At 41.0% G+C, this 26,269-nt stretch overlaps 1 protein-coding gene across 3 annotated transcripts in view; it reads right to left on the bottom strand.

Annotated features, from left to right (window-relative positions):
• Nucleotides 1-26,269, bottom strand: part of LOC113019238 (uncharacterized) — a 40,648-nt gene that overhangs the window by 13,971 nt on the left and 408 nt on the right. Inside the window, exons 2-3 of one of the 3 annotated variants that reach the window (XM_080292251.1) lie at nucleotides 25,719-25,796; nucleotides 17,467-20,645 (exon numbers count right to left, since the gene is read on the bottom strand). The exons of 1 other annotated variant lie outside the window; for it this stretch is intronic. In XM_080292251.1, the coding sequence (XP_080148377.1) occupies nucleotides 18,727-20,595 (1,869 nt within the window). In that variant the 5' untranslated portion in view covers nucleotides 20,596-20,645; nucleotides 25,719-25,796 and the 3' untranslated portion in view covers nucleotides 17,467-18,726. Of the gene's footprint in view, nucleotides 1-17,466; nucleotides 20,646-25,718; nucleotides 25,797-26,269 lie in introns of those variants that run through there. One more of the 3 variants, XM_026162800.2, reaches the window with a different exon arrangement.

The raw sequence follows: 26,269 nt of genomic DNA, 5'->3' as shown, positions 1-26,269 counted from the left end.
CAATTAGCATTGCATATTATGTTAGCGCGATTTACCTTATTACAAAACCTGCTATTACTGTGCGTTGCATTTAGTGACCATGATGAGACAGACAGAGTCTGGCTCAGATGCTGGCAGTTCTCGCTGCAGTCTACCGGTAGCGTCTCCTTTCAGGCCTGGATAGACGAATGTCACCGAGCAGTGACTAAGTTTGTGGTCAAAGGCTTGCACCCATTTGCCACAGCAGATGCCCCCAATTTCACTTTGGTAAGTGAATGTGTTTAATTGTAGGCAGGACATTACTGGATATTCTTGTGTAATTGCTACAGAATAATTTATGTTAAACTTTGTTATTGCTACAGGAGAATATTTATTTTATTATTTTACATATACATTTTTTTTCCTGGGGACCCTGTGACACCCCATTGAAGAGCCGTAGGGGGTTAGAGCCATGTTATTCCTAAATTTCTATCTTGTTCAAAGAGAAGATATAAAACACAGTTCTAAGCTAATCGACTTTAGTGTTCTCCTTTTTAAAAAAAAAAAGAATCGATAAGAGAATCGATAAAGGATCGAATCGTTAAACAGAATCGAAAATGGAATCGGAATCGTTAAAATCTTATCAATACCCATCCCTAAGCATTGATCAAACTCTTATAGCCTCTAGTGGCCCCCACCTTATCATAAAAGCCTAAACATTCACATTTTTTCTCTCACACAGCGCCTAAGCTACGACCTTGGCTCACTGTTTATCTGCTCCTGCTGAGATGGGGCAGAAAACTCCAGTATGTTCTGTTCTCTTCTAATCAGACAAATAAGGCGATGACTTTCTGCGAACAGTATTTCTTATAACTCAGCAGTATAATGCATCATAAAACAATATCATTCATTCACAATAAATCAGCAGTCTAATATAATGCAAATCAGTTTAACAAATGCAATAGTTATCACCTTCTTCTAATTCAGGAGAATAATGCAAACTAAAACTACATAATAATTCACAATCTTTAATTAGGGATCTAACATGGCATAAAATAATATTATAATCCCACACTCCCCCTGATGAGCTCTTTAGAATAAAGAGCTCACCTACACCCTGTAATCCAGTGTGGCCAGGTTCATCTCTTCTCACTCCTGAGGCCCTTTGTCCCCCTGTTGGGTGAACCATATGTGAGATGACCTCTGAGTTTGCGCAGTTCAGATGCAAGAAAAACTATTATTACAACAATAGCAGGTACAGATGACACTCCCCAGTCCTCCCACAGCTTTATTTTGGTGCTACCTTATACTCTTCAGACGTACTCAGACTAGAACCTCTGTCCAAGGAGCTTTTAGCCTTTATTTTATTGCTGCAGCTACCAGTGTCTTCCAGTTGGGTGATCCTCTGCTCTTCTTTCTTCAACCTCAGGGGTTAGACAACCCTTCAGTCGTTGCACAGATCAGGGGATTATTCTGCCCCGATTTCAAACAACGATCTGTGTATCCTCGGGTCCTGTGTGTCCTGTGTATCCCCCAGAAAAAGAAACAGGAAAGTGTCCCCCTTTTGCCCAAGAGCCTCTCGAACCTCATTGGTCTGGTGTTCCTGGATTTCCGCCAACCCCTTCATGGTTATTGCTGTGTTTATGGGATCCATCCTTTTGAGGTAACTAATCGGAGCCCAAACGCCATGACACTTGAACCCAGTTGGTGTCTCGGCAGTCACTGTGTCTGTCTCTGTTGCGAAGGATCCTCGTATATTTGTGACCTCGTCTGGTGTCTGTTCCTTTCTCTGTAAGAGACAGAAAACCAAAACTCTATACCTAGCTCTAATAATCTAATGTTGTTATCTACTGATCTTCTGGTGATTCAGAATTGGTTTAGAATATTCAGAATGTCCCAGGGACTTATTCTAATCATATCCTATGTGTGTGTAAGCGTGTTTGCATTTAGCCCTCTGTACTCAAGGCATTTCCTACACTTTATCAGTCCGGACCATCACGCCGAACGAAGCTTATGACCTTCAAAAGACCGAGTGCCAACTCATTATAAGCACATTTGCAGTGTGTGTGTGACAAAGTGGGTGAGAAGACCATTTGTCTACATTCTTAGTTAACATTCTTGTTTTGATTTAACCATATTTCACATGTAATCTGCAATAGGCAAACATCTATTATCCCGGGTTTGTTTATGTTCTGCACTTTTACAGATTATATAATATAACATCTTGGTTTAAATCAATTCATACAAGTTTGTTAAGTTAACATGTTATTTCTTTCAACTGTTAATTTGTATTGTTTTGAACTTACCTTTACCTACCTGTCTTCCAGAAGGAAAAGGAGGAAATGTAGTTCTACTTCCTGCTTTATACCTTCTGGGTTCATCTGAGGTCACAGGAAGGGACCAAGTGCAGGAGGGGAAGAATTCTTATAATTTAATAAAGTTGATTTTAAAGGGTTTATAAAGAAATAGAGTTAATGTTGTGATATGTATTGATTACACCAGAGTTTATGTTGCCAGTCAAGAGGAGTAGTAGAGGATGAATATAATCATGTTCATCTCACCTACCTACTGAATGGAATAGTCCAGAGGAGAAAGTGTTTGATTAAGGGGACTATTTAAGCAGACGAACTCAGGTGTTTCGGAAGAATGGTTCAGGTCAGTGTAGCTGTGTGCAGTTTGACCTTAATTTCCGTTGATTTAAGTTCAGTTATGTTTATTTGAATTGAGTTAATTATAGAGTTGAGTTTCTTATTTGTTTCTTTGTAAATATTGTTGGGCCACAGAATGGTGAATAAATCACTTGCTACACTGGACAGCATCAGTCTCCTGCACTTCTTTGACCGCTTAAGTCGAGTCCTACCACAGTGTGCCTGAAAATTATTATTAAAACCACTCATTTTAACAAAAGACATCAAAAACAAATTAGCCATTTTTAATTCTAACATTTGCCCCCCAAAAATCATGTGTTTGCTTCCGCCTACTGTCCCACGGTTTCCTCTCCAGTGTGGTACTCAGCTTCTCATGAACACAGGCATTTTATCATCTAAATGCTATTCAGTTCATTTCAATGATTAATGCATAAACATGGAAATAATGATTTATGCTTCTCACTGGATCTCTAAAAAGTCCGGAAACCACTATTAGCTTAAGCTTTACCATACCTAAGTTATTAAAACACAAATGAAGTCATAAAAATGTTCATATAATCCTTGTTTGATGTTAAAACTCAACTTCCCCCCCTTTTTTGACACATTCCCATGTGTCAAATCAACGGAGCTAGAAAATCAAAAGAAAAGGTTAGTGACCTCCTATCTTAGAAGGTATGAGACCTCCTCCTATCCAGTGTCTTTGCTCCAGTCCTGTCAGCCTGTGCCAGGAAATGAAACCAATTTAATTGTCATGTTAGATCTATTCAACTCCTGGCTCCGCCCAGAGCCTGCGTCTGCAGAATTGCCAAGAAACAAAACCTGTAATGATATGAACTTCACTTGAATATGAACTTGTTGACTACTTTTGACACAGCAAAGGAAGATTCTCTCCTCCTCGAGGACAGGCACTGACTCCCACTTATCTCCTGGAGCCAACTGTCCCTTATAGAGACACAATATTGCAGCTACAAGGTTTTGCAGATTGTTAAGTTGATCTGTGTGTAATGCTCTGAATCAGGTATGTAATATTAAATGAATGTCGTTTAATTAACTGCCCCTACTTAAAACTTAGCAAAAGATATAACTGAATAAAAGATCACCAAGAAAAACATGATATCAGTGTTATGTAAGCGCGTGCGGCCTTCTATGCTCGAAGTCACTCCAGTCCATAGATCAGCCAAACATCGCGTTGACCGTAGCTTTTAACCCTTATTAACTTGAGCACAACTCTATAATGAGCAACAAACTGCAATATGTATAAAAATGATCATGGTTACACCTGCAATGAAAGATCATATGATTATCCTGACACCTGTAAATAGAAGATTAACCTGAGGTTATAACAATCACTGTAATACAAATGTTAATGTATAACAATGTAATGTAACAATGCTTGTTATATGATTCTGATGTAACAATAATGCTGATGCTAAAATAACAGTAAAACACCCCCTTTTATCCCGTTTATAAACTTGACACATAAACGTTTATAAATGCCTCTTTTAAATTTTACTTCCCCCTGCTTTTCCCTTACTGACCACAGCAGGGGAATCTTTGTCTTGATTCAGCCATGAATCCAGCTCACCTGATTCATCACTGAGCCCCACCGTGACTGGCATCTGACAGGGTGGCGCTGCATACTCTTCCTTTAATGTCTCTATGTTCAATCTGTTAATTAGAGTGCTTAAACATGAAGTAGACTACGTCATGAATGCTTTAAAATGCTTTAAAAGCATCAACATCAGCTCTTCTCTGACAGCATGGTGGAAGTTTCTAAAATTGACGGCGTCTTCATTAATCCCATGCAAACGTACACCTATCTGGAACAACCCTGACATATTACAAAACAATAATATGATAAACTTTTCAGATTGGAGTGGTAAAGGAATCAAATATTTAGAACATATACTAGAAGGAACAGAATTTATTTCATTTGACGGACTAGTTACAAAATATGGGATCAACAAGAAAAGATTTTTAGAATATCAACAAATTAAATCCATAGTAAAAAAGAAATTTAAACCGGGTCAAGTTGAACTACAAACACCACCAAGTGTGGTTCAATTTCTTACTCTTAAAACCCCCAAATTACTTTCCAAAATATACAGAATGCTTTCTAAAACAGATGAATCAATATCACTTCCTATTGCAAAATGGGAAGCGGATTTATCAGTTAACTTAGACCTAAACTTCTGGTCTCAGATTTGCTTAAAAACCTTTCATCTAGAGCTGGGCGATAGAACGATAACGATATGTATCGCGATATAACTTTTACTCGATAGAGAAATTAAGCTATCGCGATAGACCTCGCCGCTCTTGTTCTCTTAAAAAAAAAAAAAAAAAAAAAAAAAAAAAGGTCAGCCGATCCAAATTCAGTAGCGCAGAGCCGAACCAATCACAGCCGCAGCGTCACGTCGCGTGACTTGTTACGTACAGCACAAGTGCCAAGCCGCACGTGTGTTTGTTTGGGAAGCAGCCAGCGGGTAATGGAGGAAATGAGTGTGCCGACTAGAAAAATCAACCGATTGTGACCGAAGAGAAAACAGATGATGGTTCCAATGCCGGAGAGATTGTCGAACGGAAGAGCCATAGAAGTTCCGTAGTGTGAAGGTATTTCAGCTATTTCAAGTCTGACAAAAAACAGAGTAGCGTGCACTGTAAATTGTGCCGAAAGCAAGTCTGGAAATACAATAAACTGGTGCATGCGTCACACTGTGCGCCACGTTATTGTTTCGGTGAAATGAATTTCTACAATACTGTTACTGTTAATTCTACTCTCTGCAGTGTTTAAATGCTTACATATACACACAGTTACTGTCCGTCCACACATACGACTCGGTTCTGCTTCTATGCCCCAGCTTTGTTTACTTTTTCCCACCGAGGCTTCTAGACTTCTGATTGGCCAACATTTCGGCACGGTTAGGAATCTAGCGCCACCTGCTGCTTTGGCATGTTCATAGCAGGGTTTTCCTTCATTTCTGCCTTTATGTGTGGACGGGATTATTTTTTAAAACGAAAACGGAAAATCTCCGTTTTCAAAAATACCCGTGTACGTGTGGACGTAGCCTTAGTCTCTGACTGGAAGCGCTAATTCGTCATTCGGCTTTTGTCAGACTAAAGTAACTGTTAAAACTGTTTGAAAAGCTAAGCTATACAACAAGGAGAGATTGAGAATTCCCTTTTAGTTCTCAGTTTATTTGATATTGACAAAAGTTAGTCAGTTTTGTCTGTTCTTCTGTAAAACAAACTAAGATTTATTTTTAGAATTAATATTTTGTTTCTAAGTGGAATTGACAATTTAGTCTGTTTCGTTTGTTCTATTTTGAAACTTAGACGCTTTAGCGGCTGCCTTTTGTGTAGTTTGCAATATTTGCCTTTATTTATCTGAAAAAGTCTCATGTTCCTTAAGTACATCTACCCTGTTGAACTTATTATGGGAAATAAATATTTAAATCAAAACAAGCTGCTGATTATTTCACATTTTACTTGTGAGCAACGGCACATTTAAATCTTACAAATAGTTATTTGGCTTATATCGTGATGGATATCGTTATCGCCTGAAATGAAAAAAACATATCGTGATATGAAAAAATCTCATATCGCCCAGCTCTACTTTCATCTAATTAGAAATCCCAGTCTTCAATTAATTCAATACAAAATATTACATAGAGTGCACTATACAGGTCATCGGATGTTCAAGATGGGCTTTACGTCTACCAACAACTGCTCACACTGCCAAACCAATTCACCGGACAATTATATCCACGCTCTTTGGTTCTGTCCACCAGTTCAGAAGTTTTGGCGCGAGATATGTGAAGACTTATCGAAGTGTCTGAAATGTAACATTCCAACTTCCCCCTTAGTGTGTTTGTTGGGCAGCTTAGATAATGTCACTTCAGAAAAGAATATAGCCCATATGGTTTTCACTGCCCTATGCATAGCCAAGAAAACAGTCCTCATGAACTGGAAATATAAAAATAATCTTAATTCTAACCAATATAGAAATTATCTATTAGATTACATTAGCCTTGATACAGCCTCTGCCACCACATCAGATCAATTGCTCTGGGCTCCTTTGATCAGCTCCATCACCTAGTGGGGGTGGGGGGTCATAGTTTGGTCCCGCCTTCACTGTTGTGATTGGTGTGGGAGTAGGGACAGGCTTAGGGCGTCGGGGGGTTCCCCGGAGGCATCTTCCTTGGGGGGGCTCAACCCGGGGTAGCGGTCATGTCCGGTTAGGGGCTCTGTTGGCTCTCAGGTGACTGTTTCCTCGCGGCTGCGTGCAGCGGGGCTAGGGGAGGGTCTGTGCTGACGGACGTGGGTTACTGACCTGGTAGCCTGGCTGCCCCTGGGTGGGTCCGGGATGAGCGTGAGGTTCTGGGGGCGCTCCGTCTCTGGGCTGGGACCCGGACCGGGCCTCGGGGGCTTGGGTCCTGGTTGGTGTGTTGCCGGGGTTGTGGGCGGGTGGGTGAATGGGGGCCCAGCCCTGGAGCAGGGTGCCGCCGGTGCATCGAGCCACCTGGGGGGCTCTTCAACTGGTGGGGGAGATTGTCACATCTTGCAGGAGCTTTCCTCTCCTCAGGAGCTCCCTCTGCAGGAGGGGGAGATACAGGAGAGGTGGAGGAAGATCTCAGCCTGGGTGTTTATTGTCTTATGTAGTCTGGAAGATGAGTGGATGGTGGGGTGGGTGCAGTTTTCTCTGTGGTGGGGTTGGGTGGACTGTCCCGGGCTCTGTGGGGCCGGGAGGCGCTGCTGCACTGGGCCCCGGTCTGGATGGGCCTGGGCCCCCTTTCCCTGGCGGGTCGCGGAGTATGGGGGTGCCTACTGGGGTCAGCGGGGGAGCTGGCCCCAGGGAGGGGTCACTTGCCCCTCCCTTCCTTCCCTCCCCATCTCCAGCTGCCTCCCTCTTCCCGCTCCACCACAACCACCCACACATGCAGGACCTTGGAGTAGGGGTATGTCACCAGGGTGCAGAGGAGGCTACCCCCCCCCCCGTCCCCTTCTGGCTGCCTCTGCCTCAATTTTATCCCACAACTTAGACATTCACATTACTCACACTCTCATTACACATACATATAGGATCTTGGGGGTGGGCACGATACACGGAATCCAAAGTACCATCAGGGTGTACACCCCACCCCTGGCGTCGTTGCCCACCTCTCAATTTTAAATACACATAGACATTGAGGGCTAGCAGGAGGGACCATGCGCTTACCTGCTGCTCTCTGGCAGGCAGCTCCATGCCCTCCTGGGTTTTAAATGCACCTTAGAACACACATGCATCAACACTACAATGAGCGAGTGGAGGGAGGTTTGGAGTCTTCTCTCACCCCCGTTCTCTGCGACCTGCTGGAGCGGGGGGGGGGGGGCTAGGAGGAGGAGTTGGCCGTCCGACTGCGGTCTGGAGTGTGGGGCCTTCCTGCTGCTGCGGAGTCGGGGCGGTCTGCCTCCCCCCACCGCAGGGAAAAGGGCAACACCACCTGGGTCTGGGTGCAGTTCCCACCTCCAGGGGCAAGGGTACCTAGACCCGGTTTGTAGAGTACGCTTGGGGAGTGTGATCGTGTGTACAGCGTCTCTTTATGTCTGTCTCCACGGTGGTTGAGTGTGGAGTAAGTGCATATGAGAGCATGAGGGTGGGAATGGATGTTTGTATCTGTGTGTGCCTGTATGTCTGTGTCTATATGTCAGGTTGGGTGTCAGGCGCCACCTCTCTGGGGACATCTCAGGCCCTCCAAGGTTTGGAGGCCTATCTCCCCCTACCACCACTTCCCCTGCCAGTGGCGGACCCCCTCAGACATCGGTGCGTTGGTGGCTCTCTGTGTCCGGGGATGGGCATCCAGGTACACACCGGCTCACTCCTTGGCGGCCGCCCATCGGGGCCTGGAGCCTGGGGCTCGCTCGGGCCACCTCGGAGGTGGGGTGCCCCCGGCCTCTCGGCCTGGGGCTCGGTCACTCAGGCGCGGCTGGCTGCCGGCGGAGCTCACGGGCGCGTCACTGCAACTCCCCCTGGCTGAGTGAGCCCTCATCTGGGACTCTCCTCAGCTCTTTCTGGGACAGTGGCGCGGCTGCCCCTCTGTTGGTCTTCCTTGGTCTCTTGTGTTCTGGGGGCCTCTGGATGTCTGGAGTTTTGATCTCCTCCATACCTGCTTCATGCCCTGGAGGACGGGGCTGTGGCCCCCCCACACCCTCTAGCAGATTATTACAAGAAGGAACCTTTTAAAAAACAAAAAACAAGCGCGTCCATGCTCACAGGTGTACACACGGGTGATCACACCCACAAACTGCACCCTTTTTGGCTCCTACCTCAGGGCACACTGTGTTCTGTTGGTCTTGTGTGCTGCACAGTGGTGTTTAGTGTTTGGTATTTGCTGTCGTATTCCCATGTATCATTGTGGTGTTGTTTGTTCTGTTGCTCTTGTTCTCTTCTGCTTGTTTTCTTTTTTCTTTCTCAGCAGGTGATCCAGGTGATTGATATATGCATTTTTTTTCTCTGCCCGGTCTTTTGCCCTTCTCCCCCGTCCCTCTTCTCAGCTGTTTCTCTTTCCCTCTTTCTTTCTCCCCTTCTTTCCCCCAGTCAAGTCTGTCCCGTATTCAGTAAGTGAAAATAAAATAAACAATAAAAGGTGAATCAAATGGACCATTACGGCAAGGCTGGGATGGTCAATTTGGTAAAGTAAATCCGTTGGGCATCTTTCTTTGCCTTTAGACAACAATTCTGATGGCAAAAGAGCCAAACGGGACAGGCAAAAAAAAAAGAAGAAAAAAAAAAGAAAAAAAGAAACAACTCAAGTTTATTCCACCTGGTCTAATTTTTCAAACCTGGGAATTGCCACTTGGCAGTGCGTAATGATAATTTTTGTCATTAATTAATTGCTTGAGTAATGTCTGTCAGGAAACTGCTTACATTTTGTGTCTAAGATCACACCTTCTAATTGCTCATTTGGCCATGAACACAGCTGAAAACTGGAACATAATTCATTTTCAAAGATATAACAAATGGTGACAATTAACACTGAACTTAGCATTAAATAATTAAATATTTTCTATAGTCAAAAAAAAGAAAAAAAAAAGAAAAAGAAAAAAAGAAGTAGACTACGTCCACAACAAGTCAATACAGCTGTAAATGTGGCCAATTATCAATCTATTACCAATCAATAACAAAAAATAGCTTTTATTTTATGCATGCTTTTAGTCAACCACTCACCCAGAGGATTTCCAATCCCAGAAAATTCCTTCTCCTCATTTAATGAGTCCGTCCTCCTTCCATGCCCTGGTAACTGGTCCATCCAGAGCCATATCATCTTGAAATATACATACAACAAGCCAAACCACACCTTGGTCACACCAACCCTTTTCTGCCCTGAAGATGTCCAACGCCATCTTAGTCTGGACCAGGGTTTTAATAGTTTTGCAATTTTCATTAGTTTTTATTTTTATTTAGCTTCGACTTCAGATTTTCAATTTTATATCAGTTGTAATTAGTTTTTACCAATTGTTTGCTAGTTTAGTCTAGTTTTTATTTTTTGAAAATCCTTAGTTTCAGTTTAGTCTAGTTTTGATTAGTTTCTGTTTAGTTTTGGTTGTGTTTGCGATAATTAAGTGCAACAAAATCCCAGTTTCATCATATCAGTCATGCTCTTGTGCTTATCCTTGGGTATTGAGACTATTAACTCTTGCAGCACCAGGTGTTTGTAATTTTGGTTCAAGTGAATTGATAATATTTTTGAAGGCAATTGACTTACACAGTTATGTAGATGTCCCCGTCCTGTTGTCTTGGGATGCATCACGCTGCCTTGCCTGGGGTTAGCTTCTGTTTTCTGGGGATGAGGGTTGAGTGTGCTCCCTTACCTTTTCAAGGTAAGCTAGGTTAGCCTTCTTGTGTGAGCTTTTCAAGTGCACTTTAAGGTTTGTGGGATTTTTTTGTTTTATACTGTAAATGTCCCTCATAATTTGTCTCTTTCCACTACAAGACACTTGCTTTATCCAAAACACAGTCATATTCAAAGTAATCCCAAATTGGACTCTGGTGCTTTCTCCCGACTTTTCCTAACATGATTCTGCGCATGGACGGAGCAGCAACACAGACGACTCGACTAACGTACTGCCACCTGCTGGCATAATTAGACAGCAAGCAAAAAATCTGGAAACTAAACTTCATTTTCACCCTTGACTATTGTAGGACACGCACACATCAATAACGAAAATGTTTTTTCACTTCTAATTTTCGTTATTTCATTTGTTTTCGTTAATAATAATAATAACCTTGCTCTGCACACTGGAAAGGTAAATGGTAAATGGCCTGTATTTATATAGCGCTTTTCTAGTCCCTAAGGACCCCAAAGCGCTTTACATATCCAGTCATCCACCCATTCACGCACACATTCACACACTGGTGATGGCAAGCTACATTGTAGCCACAGCCACCCTGGGGCGCACTGATAGAGGCGAGGCTGCCGGACACTGGCGCCACCGGGCCCTCTGACCACCACCAGTAGGCAACGGGTGAAGTGTCTTGCCCAAGGACACAACGACCGAGACTGTCCAAGCCGGGGCTCGAAACGGCAACCTTCCGATTACAAGGCGAACGCCCAACTCTTGAGCCACGATCGCCCCTTCATAAACATAATCAACATGATCAACATTTTACTGCGTGTTATTTCACCATCTTATCGATTCAAATGCTCCATCCTCCATCCATAATGTGACATTATGTTTATCCACTCTGTCTCTAAATGTTTGAAGAATTTTCCATGTTTGGGGTCAAATTTTGAGAATTTGACTATAAGTGAAAGTTTTGGTGTTATCACCCCCTTCGGGGCTTACCTTTCCCAGTGTTGATGATATTCCTCCCTATTCTTTGCAAGTACCCCCTTTTGGTGGTGAGAAACTGTTGGTGTGGTCAAGTGGGTGCTGTAAAAACAAACGCTCAGGACAGAACAGTTATCAGTCATGTACTTACATACAAAATTAGCATATATTGAATTTCATATTGATCATCTGAGTGGAATGGTACATTTTAATTTTAATTTATCAAAGCTAAACACAATAATTTTTCTTTATTTTGCTCTTGTTCTTGTGCAGCACCACCTCTCAGCACATGCCCCTGTCGGTTCTATCCTACTTTTAAATTGCTGACTATTTCAAGAAAGCATCTAAAAGACGGGGACCAGTGTTTATCATTACATATCTCCATTTTGAGTGTGACAAGTCTATCATTCCCCTGTTATTCATAGACCTCAATAGAGGGTTTTTGGCTTTTTTTTATTTTATTTTATTTTTATCTCTCTAAAAGTTAATTGACTCTTTACAGTGGCCCGCTATGGTTAATAATAACATGTTCAGTCATGAGTGAAATCAAACCTTTTCTTCACTTTAGCATTTAACATTCCCAACGATATAATGTGGTACATTAATCGAAACACGGCTACTAAAACACAATTTTCTTAATGCAAACATCAGTAACTCAAAATTAGCAACCAAAGGGTTAAGTCTGCAGTTCACACTCATGTGACGTTACAGCCTCCCCCTTTAGTCTCTGTCATCCTTCTGTTCTTGCAAAAACAAAACAAAGCAAGACAAAACATCCACCCTTCTTTTACAGGCTGGGTGAATTGTTTGTGGACATTTACTAATCCTAAAGTCGGTACCGTTTTTGTCTCAGTATCAAGTCAGTTTTAGTCGTCAGTCCATCACAGTCCAGTCACATGCATACATCCACACACATTCATACCAGATAATGCTGATAATGGAGTCTCACGCGCAACTTATTCGAGCCTCCATCACCAGCAAGATGACGTCATCATTTTAAAGGAAAACCGTTCCTTGTTTTTTTGGACTGGATTGACTCGCTGCAATCCTTTTAGGCTCAGGACTTCTCATGTGATCAGTGTCCCATATAAGTGAATTTCTCCCAAGCCCATTATGATCATGGAGAAAAATACGTTGCGACTGTTTCCAGTAAGAATATTTTATAGCGCTTTAAAGTTCAATCTCTCAGGCCTGGATTAAAGAGCTGATTTGTTAAATCAGGAACTCACAAAATACCAAAATATCACCACCGGTGGATCACACCTCTCAGATGTTCTTATTTCAGTGCACTGTAACAAAAGCAAAAACAAACGTAACCAATAAAATACTCATATAATAACAAATACTGGGGCCCATTGCAAACATGTCCAAGCATAAAACCATCTTTCTCTCTCTTAGAGAAAGAAAACAATCCAAACCTCACTAATAAAATCAACCTAGTGTCAAGCAAAACCCAAAAATCAACCAAAACTTCACCAGAAAGTTTTTCTCCCTCCCGGGACAATATTGTGCAGGAATACAGGTACCGTAACTCCTTTTTGCACTGACAAAAACATGTTGGATTTACTTGATTCAATAGTGGACACTGGTTGCACACAAATGTTTTGCTTTGGCAGAAACTTAAACAACCGAGTTAAATCAACACAACCTTTTCATATTCAGTAAACCTGTGCATTTTGTGTTCATAAAACACGATTGAAACATGTTCAGATGGAGTAAGTTGAGCTCCTGGAATATTTTAATCCTTCCCAATTCTGTCAGTTTATTTCAACACTATTCAGAAACTTTTATCCAAATACTACTTGGTCACTTAAATACTACATGTTGTCTTCATATTGCATGCGGTTCAACAAAGTCTAGATCATGGTTACCATAAAAATTGAAGGGGTCTACAACAACTACCACCCTCCTATCTTTATCCTGGCTACAGCAGGGCCGGGAAATAACCCTGAAGTGATAGGTTACCAGGCAGGGTACACCCCGGACAGGTGACCAGTCTATCAGATAGAAACAAACAGCCATTTACACTTACATTCATGGATAATTTAGAATCATCAATTAACCTAGCTCTAATAACTGCATGACTTTTTCTCTCACACTGGAAATCAGAATTTCGTACAGATCTTTAAAGCCTGAGGCAATTGTGTCAAATACACGCGAGATGCTTACGTAAATCCAAGGGCTGGCCCCTTTTTTTTTTCAGTGTGTTCCTCCTTCAATTAAATCTCACTCACAACAATGTGGCGCTCCGAAATAAGGCTCACACCGTTAATTCATCATTTTTACTCTGTACCACTGCTCCTTATCAGGCCGTGTGAAGCACAGTAAACAATTCAGTGGAGGCCTTAAGCCATAAACAGACATCACGCACAGACATTGTTTTCATAACCAAACTGCCTTAGACCTTGTCCCCTAAATCTACACAAATGCCCTCTGGGTGACATGAACTGCATTTAACCAATAAACAATCAATGGCTTCTTGTTGTTGTAACAGATTCTGTATTTGGATGTTTGTGTGCAGCATTTGTTAGTAAAGCATTCTTCATTGCATCAGCGTGTGTGTGTATCACTCTTCATTGCACAAGCGTGTGCAATGTGTGTGTGTGTGGATCATTTCTCACTCAATCAACGAGTGCATATGTGTTCATTCTGAGTCTGTGTGTATTTGTGTTCATCACTTTCCTGTTCTGGTGTTCTGGATAAACCACGGCCTGAAGCGTGCCCTCCTCCATTTCAGTCTGTTTGCATCCATTGGTGCTGCTGCTCAAAGTTCTGTCCATACTGGTTCTGGCCCCAATTGAGGCAGTCCTTTTCTCCAGTGTCCTGCATCTTCTCCTTGTTCCGCTCCTCCTTAACTTGACCCTTTTGCTTCTGTAGCTCCTTCAAGGCTTGCTCCTGCTGTTGGAGCTTTTTCGTCAGGTTTGGCGACCTCCTGCTCCAGCAAGCTCCGGCCTGATTTCAAGTCCTGTGTCTGGGACTCCAAGCCTGACTGATGGGTTCGATTATCAGCCAGCTCCTCCTGAGCCATGCTCAGTTTCTGCTCTGATGCCTTGAGCTCTTACTGAGGGCAGAAACCTCAGAGTCTTTTCCGTACACGTCAGGTTGAAGTCCATTGATGTTTCCCTTGCTTTGCTCCACGGCCTTCTGCAGCTCTGCTGTTCGGCTCTTCTCAGAGGTCAACTCCTGGCCGAGCCCCAACACCTGTGCCTTCAGCTTATTTTCTTCTTGTGGTTTTGTCCATTCTGAGGTGCCTCCTGACCTCAGTTACTCCTCCTGTCTCTGGCACGCCCTTTTTGCTGCCCGATCATCTGTGTTGGTCCGTCACTGTCCTGCACAGTTTTAATGCAGAGTGGTTAAGGTCAGCATTCTTTTGCTCGCCCTCACTTTTCATCTGGGCTTAATGGGCATCTCGTCACAGCTCTGTCAGCTGAAGCTGTCTGGAAATCTCCCCCGTGTAGTGAAACGGGCCTTGGATTTAACGCTCTCCGTCTCTGCTGCATGAGATCGTTTTCCTGCAGCAGTGTTGACGTTTTCAGGTTGTTGTTGTGGGTCCAGCTGCTGTAGCATTTGGTCAGGGTCACATCAAAGATGGTAGAGGAGAGAGCAAAGATGGTAGAGGGGAGAGCAGGAGTCCAGGTCAGCCTCGGCTTTCCGGGCCGACAAAGCAGCCTGTAATCAAGCATAAAGAGAAAAAACAAAACAAAAACGGACGAACAGGAAAATTATGTTGTTTTGGCTGTGTTATTCAGAGAGGGGAGAAACACCGGGGCCAGGCCCTGTGTCAGCCTTCTCTCCCCCTTTTTTTGTTTTTTCTCACCATATAATCAACTCATAACCCACCAAGCTGACAGGACAACACAGGTACATGTTAAAATTCTTAAGATCATGTTTAAAACCCCAAAAATGGAATTTTCTTTGATTTAGTAATCACTTGTATTAATCAATCAGCAGAAAACATGTCACAATTTGATTCTTTTAACCACTAAATTTGTCGTGTCTTCACTGGTTGGTCAGACCAGTGTCTTTTTTTTTGAAGTTAAGTTGTTGTCCTGCAACCCAGAGAGTTTATTTGTTAGTAGTGGATAAACTTTATCATTTAACAACAGGTGTATGTTAAGTTTCGCTACTTTAACCTTGCTGGAAAATCTTCACATGTTCATGAATGTAAGCTGTTTCTTCATTGCATGTGTGTGTGCGTTTGTAGGTGGGTTAATTAAACTTTTTTTCTCAAACAAGGCATTTCTCTAACACGTGCCTTTCTCTCACATTTCTCTGCTTGTGTGTGTTTTTGTTTCACCTTTTGTTGTGATGCTCCGGACGCCTTCCCAACCTCCACAAGTCTGTTGGCCCCAATTTTATGTGTTAAAAACTTCTCTTATTTTCTCCTCTAATTCTCTGCTAGCTGCTGTCTTTTCCACAGCTGCTGATTCTTGCTGAGTGTGGTTTCCATTACTATAATTTTGCTTCGGCCGCTGTGCTTGTGGGGGGCAGTTGGTCCAGGCCCGTAGCCACCTGTATTAACACACTAAGAGATTTATTTAATATCATTTTCATCACTGTTAAATAGACCAGCAGGCAACACGCCCACCTTTACAGTGCAGACTACATGCCAGTCTCCCAACACACTCCTCTCTCTACTTCTCAATAATTCTTCACTCTCCCTTTATTTCTCCTTTCTCTACATCAGTTTTAAAACCCAACATATTTCACACCACAAAACTGAAACAAATCACAGCTGTATTTATCACACAATCTTACTCTGCCGACTGAAGTGCCGGTCTAAATCATGCACGATTTGTCTCTTCTATATCAAAACCCAGCCAAGCATCAAACATTCACCCTCATTCAAAACTTTATTTGTAATATTATAATCAGCAAAATCAGCGTCTTATTTACAGGCATGTATCATTGCTTGCAAATCATAATTATAAAACTCAAAAACACGCTAAACAGGAAGCAAAAGTCCTCTGTGCGCTTCACAGCAGCCACCTCATTTGCATGTTCACACACCGTCTAAAAATAGCTCGCAGCGCTGCAGCGCGCTGTCGTCACACACGGCCTCGTCTCACACACAGCTCTATTACTTTATATTACACAGACGTCTTATATTTACAATCACTGTAAGGCCTGACAGATTTAGCGCCTACACAATTTTGACAAATTTAAGTTAATGGGTCCAACCGAAGAAAGTCCAACTTTTTTGTAATCAATTAACCAGTATCAGACTCTAACTGTATCTGGCCTAATCTCTAAAGTCCCTAACGCAATTTAACAGTGTCCAAAAGAGCGCAGATACCATTACAGACTCTAACTCCTAGCTTATTCCGGAGTGCCCCAAGCTCCACAGTCAAGCCAAACTGAACTAACCCTGTTTGCCGACAGGTCAAGGTCGCGCGTCCATGGCCAGGAGGGAGCGTAACCTCCGGGCTATGCGCTTCTTAGCAGACTCTAACTGCCGTCCTATAATAATTTATAACACTTTGAAACAAGAGTCAGCACCCCAAAACAAGAGTCTGACTGAGGCAAGTGCAACCTAGAGGTCAATGGAGACTCTAACTCACAAAATGACCACTCAGGTCCACTCTTATAACCAATTTGGACTCTAACCAACAAAATGACCAATTCCCTACCAAACTACTTGAGACTCTAACTCAATTTCTTGGGACTCTAACCCAGTATTTAAACTTTTCTTAGCAGACTCTAACTGCTTTACCTTCTTCTTAGCAGACTCTAACTGCTTTAACTCATGAGATTTTTCATCAAAACAGACATCCACCAGTAATTTCAGCGAGTAGACTTTAATTTTATCATGTCCAATTTGGCACACTTTGGAAATAGATTCAACAGGTAGTGCCTTACCTTTGTATAAGCCGGCTTATGCCCACTCACGTCAGACCACTGGCTTGTGCCTGTCCGTTGGACAACCTCGGACCGTCCAAACCTCCAACTTCCACCCCAATACCACAGGACGAGCCCCCAAGCTGTTACGAGTTCAAATATTGGGGATGGATACAAGAGGAAAAACCACAATAACAACACTGGTCCGGCCGGGTTGAGTCAAACGATGATTTTAATGATCACACGCATGGGAGATGGACACCGTACGCAGACAGCATCTTATCTCAAAATGGTGGAGCATTGATCAAACTCTTATAGCCTCTAGTGGCCTCCACCTTATCATCAAAGCCTAAACATTCACATGCTTTCTCTCACACGGCGCCTAAGCTACGACCTTGGCTCCCTGTTTATCTGCTCCTGCTGAGATGGGGCAGAAAACTCCAGTATGTTCTGTTCTCTTCTAATCAGACAAATAAGGCGATGACTTTCTGCGAACAGTATTTCTTATAACTCAGCAGTATAATGCATCATAAAACAATATCATTCATTCACAATAAATCAGCAGTCTAATGTAATGCAAATCAGTTTAACAAATGTAATAGTTATCACCTTCTAATTCAGGAGAATAATGCAAACTAAAACTACATAATAATTCACAATCTTTAATTAGGGATCTAACATGGCATAAAATAATATTATAATCCCACAATACATATACATATATATATATATATACACATACATACACACACATATACATACACACACACATACATATAAATATACATACACACACACATATAAATATACATACACACATGTGTGTATGTATGTGCGTGTGTGTTTATCTGACTAAATTCAGTATGGTTCCAACAACAGTTTTTACAGTAAAATATGCTTTATATGCATGTACAATCCTTAACATACATATATTTTATCTGTGGGTGTGGGGCAGAGTGGGTGTTCGCCCAGGGAACCAAGCAGGCTAGGATTGCCACTGCTGACAAAACACAGAATGTGAAAAAGAGGGGAGGTATGATAACGGAACCTAAAGACTAGAAATTACAAATATTACATCAAGCAGAAAAACAATTAAAAGAATATAAATAGAAATAAACATTAAATATTACAATATTCAATCAAATGGAATGCTAATGTCAAAAAGCACAAAACACTGGGTCAAAGACCCAGTACAATGACAGGTATAGAAGTCTGCAATCGGTAGAGCCTCTTCAAACTTAATATGTCCAAAAGAACTTTGTCAGAGTAATGTCACATTGGTCTGCCAGTTTTGTCATAGCACGACATATGTTGTGGATTTGCTGATGCCTCAGTAACATTTGTTATAAATGAAAGTTTCCACAAATTTCATAATTACCACAATTAAATACACGCTATAATTGCAGTGTGAACAATCTGATTTTTTAAAACGTTTACATAGAATTGGCCGCATTTCAGCACTGACCAATAAAAATTAATTAACTCCAGTGTGGATTAGTTGATGATTTTTGAATGCATCCATGCAACCAAAACCCTTTCCACACTGACAACAGACAAATGGTTTAATGCCAGTGTGGATGGCCTGATGTTCTTTCAAGGAACTCATGCAGCTAAAAGACTTTCCACACTGATCACAGGTGAATGGTTTAACACCAATGTGGAGGAGATGATGTTTTTTTAAGTTTCTACGCCGAGTAAAAGATTTTCCACACTGATCACAGCTGAATGGTTTAATTCCAGTGTGGATGAGCTGATGTTCTTTTAAAGTTTTACTCTGAGTAAAACCCTTTCCACACTGACCACAGACAAATGGTTTAATGCCAGTGTGGATGGCCTGATGTTCTTTCAAGGAACTCATGCAGCTAAAAGACTTTCTACACTGATCACAGGTGAATGGTTTAACCCCAGTGTGGAGGAGTAAATGTTTTTTTAAAGTTGTACTCTGAGTAAAAGCTTTTCCACACTGACCACAGATAAATGGTTTAATTCCAGTGTGGATGAGTAAATGTTTTTTTAAAGTTGTACTCTGAGTAAAAGCTTTTCCACACTGACCACAGACAAATGATTTAATGCCAGTGTGGATGAGAAGATGATCTTTTAAGCTTTTACTATAAGTAAAAGACTTTCCACACAGATCACAGGTGAATGGTTTATCTGTAGTATGGATGAGCTGATGTTCTTTTAAGCCGTTACTCTGAGAAAAAGACTTTCCACACTGATCACAGCTAAACGATTTTAATCCAGTGTGGATGAGCTGATGTTTTTTTAAGTTGCCATTTTCAGTAAAAGACTTTCCACACTGATCACAGCTAAATGCTTTTAATCCAGTGTGGATAAGTTGATGTTTTTTTAAGGTGCTATTCTGAGTGAAAGTCCTTCCACACTGATCGCAGCTGAATGGTTTAATGCCAGTGTGGACAAGCTGATGTTTTTTTAAGTTGCCATTCTCAGTGAAACACTTTCCACACTGAGCACAGACAAATGGTTTATTTGCAGCATGGATGAGGTGATGTTCTTTTAAGCCATTACTCGGAGAAAAAGGCTTTCCACACTGATTGTAGCTAATTGCTTTTAATCCAGTGTGGATGAGCTGATGTTTTTTTAAGCTGCCACTCTGAGTGAAAGTCTTTCCACACTGATCACAGCTGAATGGTTTTACTCCAGTGTGAGCGAGCTGATGTCTTTTTAAGTTGCCATTCTCAGTGAAAGTCTTTCCACACTGATCACAGCTGAATGGTTTTAATCCAGTGTGGATAAGCTGGTGTTTTTTTAACTTGCTATTATGTATGAAAGCCTGTCCACAAAGATCACAGCTAAATGGTTTAATGCCAGTGTGAACGACCTGATGTCTTTTTAAGCTGCCATTGTGATTGAAACACTTTCCACACTGATCACAACTAAATGCTTTTAATCCAGTGTGGACAAGGCGATGCTTTTTTAAGCTGCTAACATAATTGAAACACTTTCCACACTGATCACAGCTGAATGGTTTAACTCTAGTGTGGATGAGCTGATGTTGTTTTAAGCTGCCTTTTTGATTGAAACACTTTCCACATTGATCACAGGTGAATGGTTTAACTCCAGTGTGGATGAGTTGATGTTGTTTTAAGCTGCCATTGTGATTGAAATGTCTTCCACATTGATCACAGCTGAATGGTTTAATGCCAGTGTGGATGAGCTTATGTTGTTTTAAGCTGCTATTACGAGTAAAAGCCTTTCCACACTGATCACACATGAAGCTTCTGTCTCCACTGTCAATGCGCTGGCGTCTTCTGGCCTTCTTCATAGTGATGAAAGTCTTGTCCACAGGGATTACAACTCGTTCATCTTTACTTGCTGGCATTGGTTGGTCAAAAATTTGGAGAGGTTTCAGCACGCTTCCCCTTCTTTTGCCTATGACAAAGATGACAAAGAACTAAAACAGTGAAATGCACTAATGGAATAATAAAACCTATAAAGTGTACATATTAGAGCTGGGCGATAGATTTTTTCATATCACAATGTTTTTTTTTTTTTCATTTCCGGCGATAACGATATCTATCACGATATAAGCCAAATAACTATATTTGTAAGATTTAAATGTGCCGTTGCTCACAAGTAAATTGTGAAATAATCAGCAGCTTGTTTTGATTTAAATATTTATTTCCCATAATAAGTAGAGATGGACCGATCCGATATTACGTATCGGTATCGGTCCGATACTGACCTAAATTACTGGATCGGATATCGGAGAAAAATAAAAAATGTAATCCGATCCATTAAATATCACGAAAGCACCTCGCAAAACTTGCAACACGCCGTAACTCGCCTCAGAACGTTAGCACGTCGGAGCAGTATGCATCACGTGATAGAGCGGCTGTGGCATGCGGGACCTGTCGGTGGTCTGGATAGCATGTGGAGCTTCGCTAGCAACCCGGCATTTCATCTCCGACAAAGTTATCCCCGAGAGAAGTAAAGCAAGTGTGTAAGTCCATCTCTTAATGTTTGTAAAGCATTCCTGCGTTAAGCTTAACAAGCGATATATGGAGCGACTGCCTCTTCTGGCTGCTACTTCAATCATGAAACTGCTTAATGATCAGCTGATCGGCTTTTCTGTCGGGACTCCGTCTCAGAATCAGAATCAGAATACTTTATTGATCCCTGGGGGAAATTATTTTTTGTTACAGTGCTCCATTTTAAACCAACATTAAGACAAGACAGACAATACGCTAACTAACTAAGAATAGTCTCTCTTCTTTGTTTTTGGCCCACTTTGCACCAGAAAGAGGAAACCAGCGGCTGAACAACAGCAGCACGTTTAAGCTTGATCAGCTGTTGTTAGAATGTATTTAATATTACTTTCTACTCGAGGATCTTTTTCTACGCAGCTGACGCTGGTAACTGTGCAGGGGCGGATCTAGCAAAGTTTAGCCAGGGGGGCCGATAGGGCATTAACTGGAAAAGGGGGCACAAAGACATACTTTTCTTTCTTATTCTCATTTAAAATGTCTGGCTGTTATTAAATAATTATCTGAATCTTACACCCAAAGTTTTAATCTGATGTAAAATGTATAGAAGTCCATTACTGTATATAGTAATTGTTAAGTCTAATATACCCTAGTAAGCTATAGTACATTTTCCTTTGGGAAGGTACCATCTGTGCAGTCTGCAATTCTGTTGAAGAAAGATGTTGAATCTATTTAATATTTCTTGAAAAATAATTGATTTCTGTGCATTTTTTTTTCACACTGCATCAAATTAAGGTTGATTACGTCGATTAAGCATCATGAGGTGGAGCGTGAGGGTGGTTCCCTATTTTTTATTTATTTATTTTTGTTGTTGCTGGGAGTTGGAACCCTATTAGTTAGGTTGCTTAATATTTACGCTAAGTACTCTTTAAAATACCAGAATAGGGAGGATGGTGTAGGTTTAAGTTTATTAGATTGATCAGTATTGCTGAACTATGAAATATTTTTTTTTGCATACAGGTATAACAGAATAGCTTTAGTGTAGTTGTTCTTTTAAACTTGAGTATGAACTTATACAAAATGCAGCAAGATATTTAAAAAAAAAACAATTTTGTTGATTAAAAAACACTATATCGGATTCATATCGGTATCGGCAGATATCCAAATTTATGATATCGGAATCGGTATCGGACATAAAAAAGTGGTATCGTGCCATCTCTAATAATAAGTTCAACAGGGTACATGTACTTAAGGAACATGAGACTTTTTCAGATAAATAAAGGCAAATATTGCAAACTACACAAAAGGCAGCCGCTAAAGCGTTTAAGTTTCAAAATAGAACAAACAAAACACACTACTAAATTGTCAATTCCACTTAGAAACAAAATATTAATTCTAAAAATAAATCTTAGTTTGTTTTACAGAAGAACAGACAAAATTGACTAACTTTTGTCAATATCAAATAAACTGAGAACTAAAAGGAAATTCTCAATCTCTCCTTGTTGTATAGCTTAGCTTTTCAAACAGTTTTAACAGTTACTTTAGTCTGACAAAAGCCGAATGACGAATTAGCGCTTTCAGTCAGAGATTGAGCATACACCGGTTTATTGTATTTCCAGACTTGCTTTCGGCACAATTTACAGTGCACGCTACTCTGTTTTTTGTCAGACTTGAAATAGCCGAAATACCTTCACACTACGGAACTTCTGCGGCTCTTCCGTTCGACAATCTCTCCGACATTGGAACCATCATCCGTTTTCTCTTCGGTAACCTTCGGTCACGCTCTCGGTTGATTTTTCTCTAGTCGGCACACTAATTTCCTCCATTACCCAGGCGGCACGGCCACTGGCTGCTTCCCAAACAAATACACATGTGCAGCTTGGCACTTGTGCTGTACGTCAGCGGTCCCCAACCTTTTTTGCGCCATGGACTGGTTTATGCCCGACAATATTTTCATAGACCGGCCTTTAAGGTGTCGCGGATAAATACAACAAAATAAAACTAGTACCAGTACCGAAAAAAAGAAAATTTATTCATAACACGCGTGAAAAGACCAAGGAAAACCGAGTAAACGATTAAAACGATAACAAAATAACGCTGAAAACCGATAAAAACCCTGAAAACTATACATTTCACACCTGAGCCTCAACTCTCGCGACAGGGTACCAAACGACTCACGGACCGGTACCGGTCCGAGGCCGGGGGGTTGGGGACCTCTGCTGTACGTAACAAGTCACGTGACGTGATGCTGCGGCTGTGATTGGTTCGGCTCTGCGCTACTTAATTTGGATTGGCTGTTCTTTTTTTTTTTTTTTTAAGAGGACAAGAGAGATGAGGCCTATCGCAATCCGGTTGTTCAGTCTGACGTCACTAGCCGTGTCTGGGCCTAAACTCCGCTGCAGGTCCATATATCAAACGATCACTATGGCATTACTGAGAGTTGAAAAACTGTCTAAAGTCTTTCATCTTTAATAAAATGATCAGCGTTCTGCTCTACCAGGTGTAACAATTGAGTTTAACATCCAGGCATCCATGAAAACGGAATTTATGACATTTAACGGAGTTAGAAGTTAGCAGGAAGTTAGCTCGCTAGCTTCTATCTAAATACAATATAGCATGTCCTGACTGCAGGGTTTTGGAAACAAATTAAAACGTACAGCTCTGTTATTACTTCCAGCATAAATGAAGACAGAAAACTAAACAGCAGTGACGTTTGTAGGGTTACTGAAGTTTGGCTAGCTGGTATATAATGATGTGCTACGTGACCGCTAGCGACACAGCTATGTTAGCATAATATAAACAAGCTAACTTTTTTTTCCACTCGATAAAAGTTAACGTGAGTGTTCTCGGTGGTCAGGAACAAATGTAATCGCATGGCAGGATGCTGTAAAAGGACCAAACTTCAGCCAGGAGAACAACTGAGATAATCCATCCACAATACAAGGTTAGTCATTCATATACTGCTGCATGGGCTGGGCTGTAGTTACATCCTAAGGTTTTAAAAACTGAGCTTAAATAAATGATTAGCGGTAATAAAAGCCGAGGGAGGTCAACAGTGATCACTGACTGTTTTAGGAGCTTTTTGAGATCAAATAGAAGAAAATACATAACATTAAACATGTTAACAACACAAAAGCCATATTAAACGCAGACTACTTTAGACCCGGAAGTAGGATTCGTCGCATCATCACTGAACAACCGGATAGTTTAACTTTTCTATCGAGAAAAAGTTATTTCGCAATACATATCGTTATCGTTCTATCGCCCAGCTCTAGTACATATACATACATATATCTACACACACACACACACACACACACACACAGTGAGAAAAGTAGTAATCAAGACAACTGACTATTTTAAAGAATCTGAATTTTTTTTTTAAGAATCTAAAATATGAATATGTTTATTTAACAGTTTTTTGTCTCTTAATTCCATGAGTGTTCATTTGGAGATTGATCCTTTAAATTAGTAGCTAAAATGTAAAAAGCCATTATAAAATAGAAAAATTATGAGAAGGTAGTAAAGTAAGTAGGGCTGTTCGACATAATATGTATCGGATGACGATGTGAAAACATCTATTGTTTCATTTTACGCTATCGTTTGTTTCGTGGTGTCGCAAAATAAACTGTTTACGGCAATATTTTTTCATCGTTTTGATGGTCACTGTAGTGGCTACAGTATATTACTTTCTGCATCGTTTCATGCATCGGTTAAAACACTCGACTCCAGGTACACGACGCCCAGCTGGAAACACTTCATACAAGTCGAGCTGCCCGAGATTCACAGAATTTACAGAAAATGTTACATTTTTGTGATTTATAGTGTTATCAGGATAGATGTCTTATATCGGGATATGAGATTTTGGTCATATCGCACAGCCCTATGAGAAGGTGTGTCCAAACATTAGACCGGTGGCTTAGTCAGCCTGGCTACAGAGCTGTTCCTGTTTTCCTCATTTACTAAGATTTCATAACTTTATAGAGGGCTTTTTCTTGTCCAGGTCAAAAGGGGTTCTCCTAAATTAGTCTTCAGTGTAGGTGTACTTATAAGTTCTTCCAGGGAGTCAAACTTCTCTGGTTTGTTGCCTTCATTTTCAGAGCAGCCAAAGTGTGCAGAGGATGTAATACTATTTACAAAATACACTATCAGAGATTATCAGAGGGAATAAAGCACAACTGTGTATCAGCTGTGAAAAATGTATCATGTGCAAAACTAGAACATATCATCAGATACTTTATGATAGCAACATGTAGAGTGTGTAAAGGTTACAAAAAATCCAGGACCAAAAACTGATCCTTGAGAAGCTTATTTTCAGGAGGGTTAAAAACGGCTAACTTCATCCATCCATTGATTTAATGTAAGCAGGTTGAGAACATTATTTTTCTTCAGCAGTGATTTGTCTCTCATTTGGGATAAACAAGCAAAATGTCACTGTGTACAGAATTAGATGTTATTATTATTAAAATAACAACCAATTAATGTCTGTAGAATAATGTTGGCGATTTTTCTTTGTCACCTTCGATGAAGAACCAATGTTTCTGACTACAGGTGCTGAGATGCTCCTCCTGCAGACTCTTCGCCTGCTGCCAGTCACCTGTGACAGAAAAAAGATTTTTATATTTAATCCAGTTAAATTTATTGTATTATTGTAGGGCACTACTGCAGACCATTGTATTGTGTAGCATTATTTTGCCTCGTAGGTTCAGCACCAATATCAGAATCAGAAAAACCTTATTAATCCCAGAGGAAAACTAAGTTGTCATAGCAGGAAATATACGACAAACAACATGCACTCACTGAGTGCAGAAACAGAGTTATGATGGATAAATATTATATAAAAAGATAAATATTGAGCTAAAGGTATCAAAATAATTTAAAAAAAATAGTAAGAACAAAAAGAAAGAAGACAGGGAGCTGCTACAACAGCCTGCGCCATCTTAAAAGACATATTACGGGTCGGTGATTCTGTTATTGTGGAATCTGTTGTATTTTTAGCTACCTCATGAAATCACAATACTCAGTACAACATCTTCATATGAAGAAAAACAACTAGCAGAACACAAATGA

This window comes from Astatotilapia calliptera, chromosome 3 (genome assembly GCF_964374335.1).
Source record: "Astatotilapia calliptera chromosome 3, fAstCal68.1, whole genome shotgun sequence".
NCBI classification, from domain to species: Eukaryota; Metazoa; Chordata; class Actinopteri; order Cichliformes; family Cichlidae; genus Astatotilapia; species Astatotilapia calliptera.
Note: the sequence above shows the minus strand (reverse complement) of the source record. Positions and strands in the feature narration are given on the sequence as shown.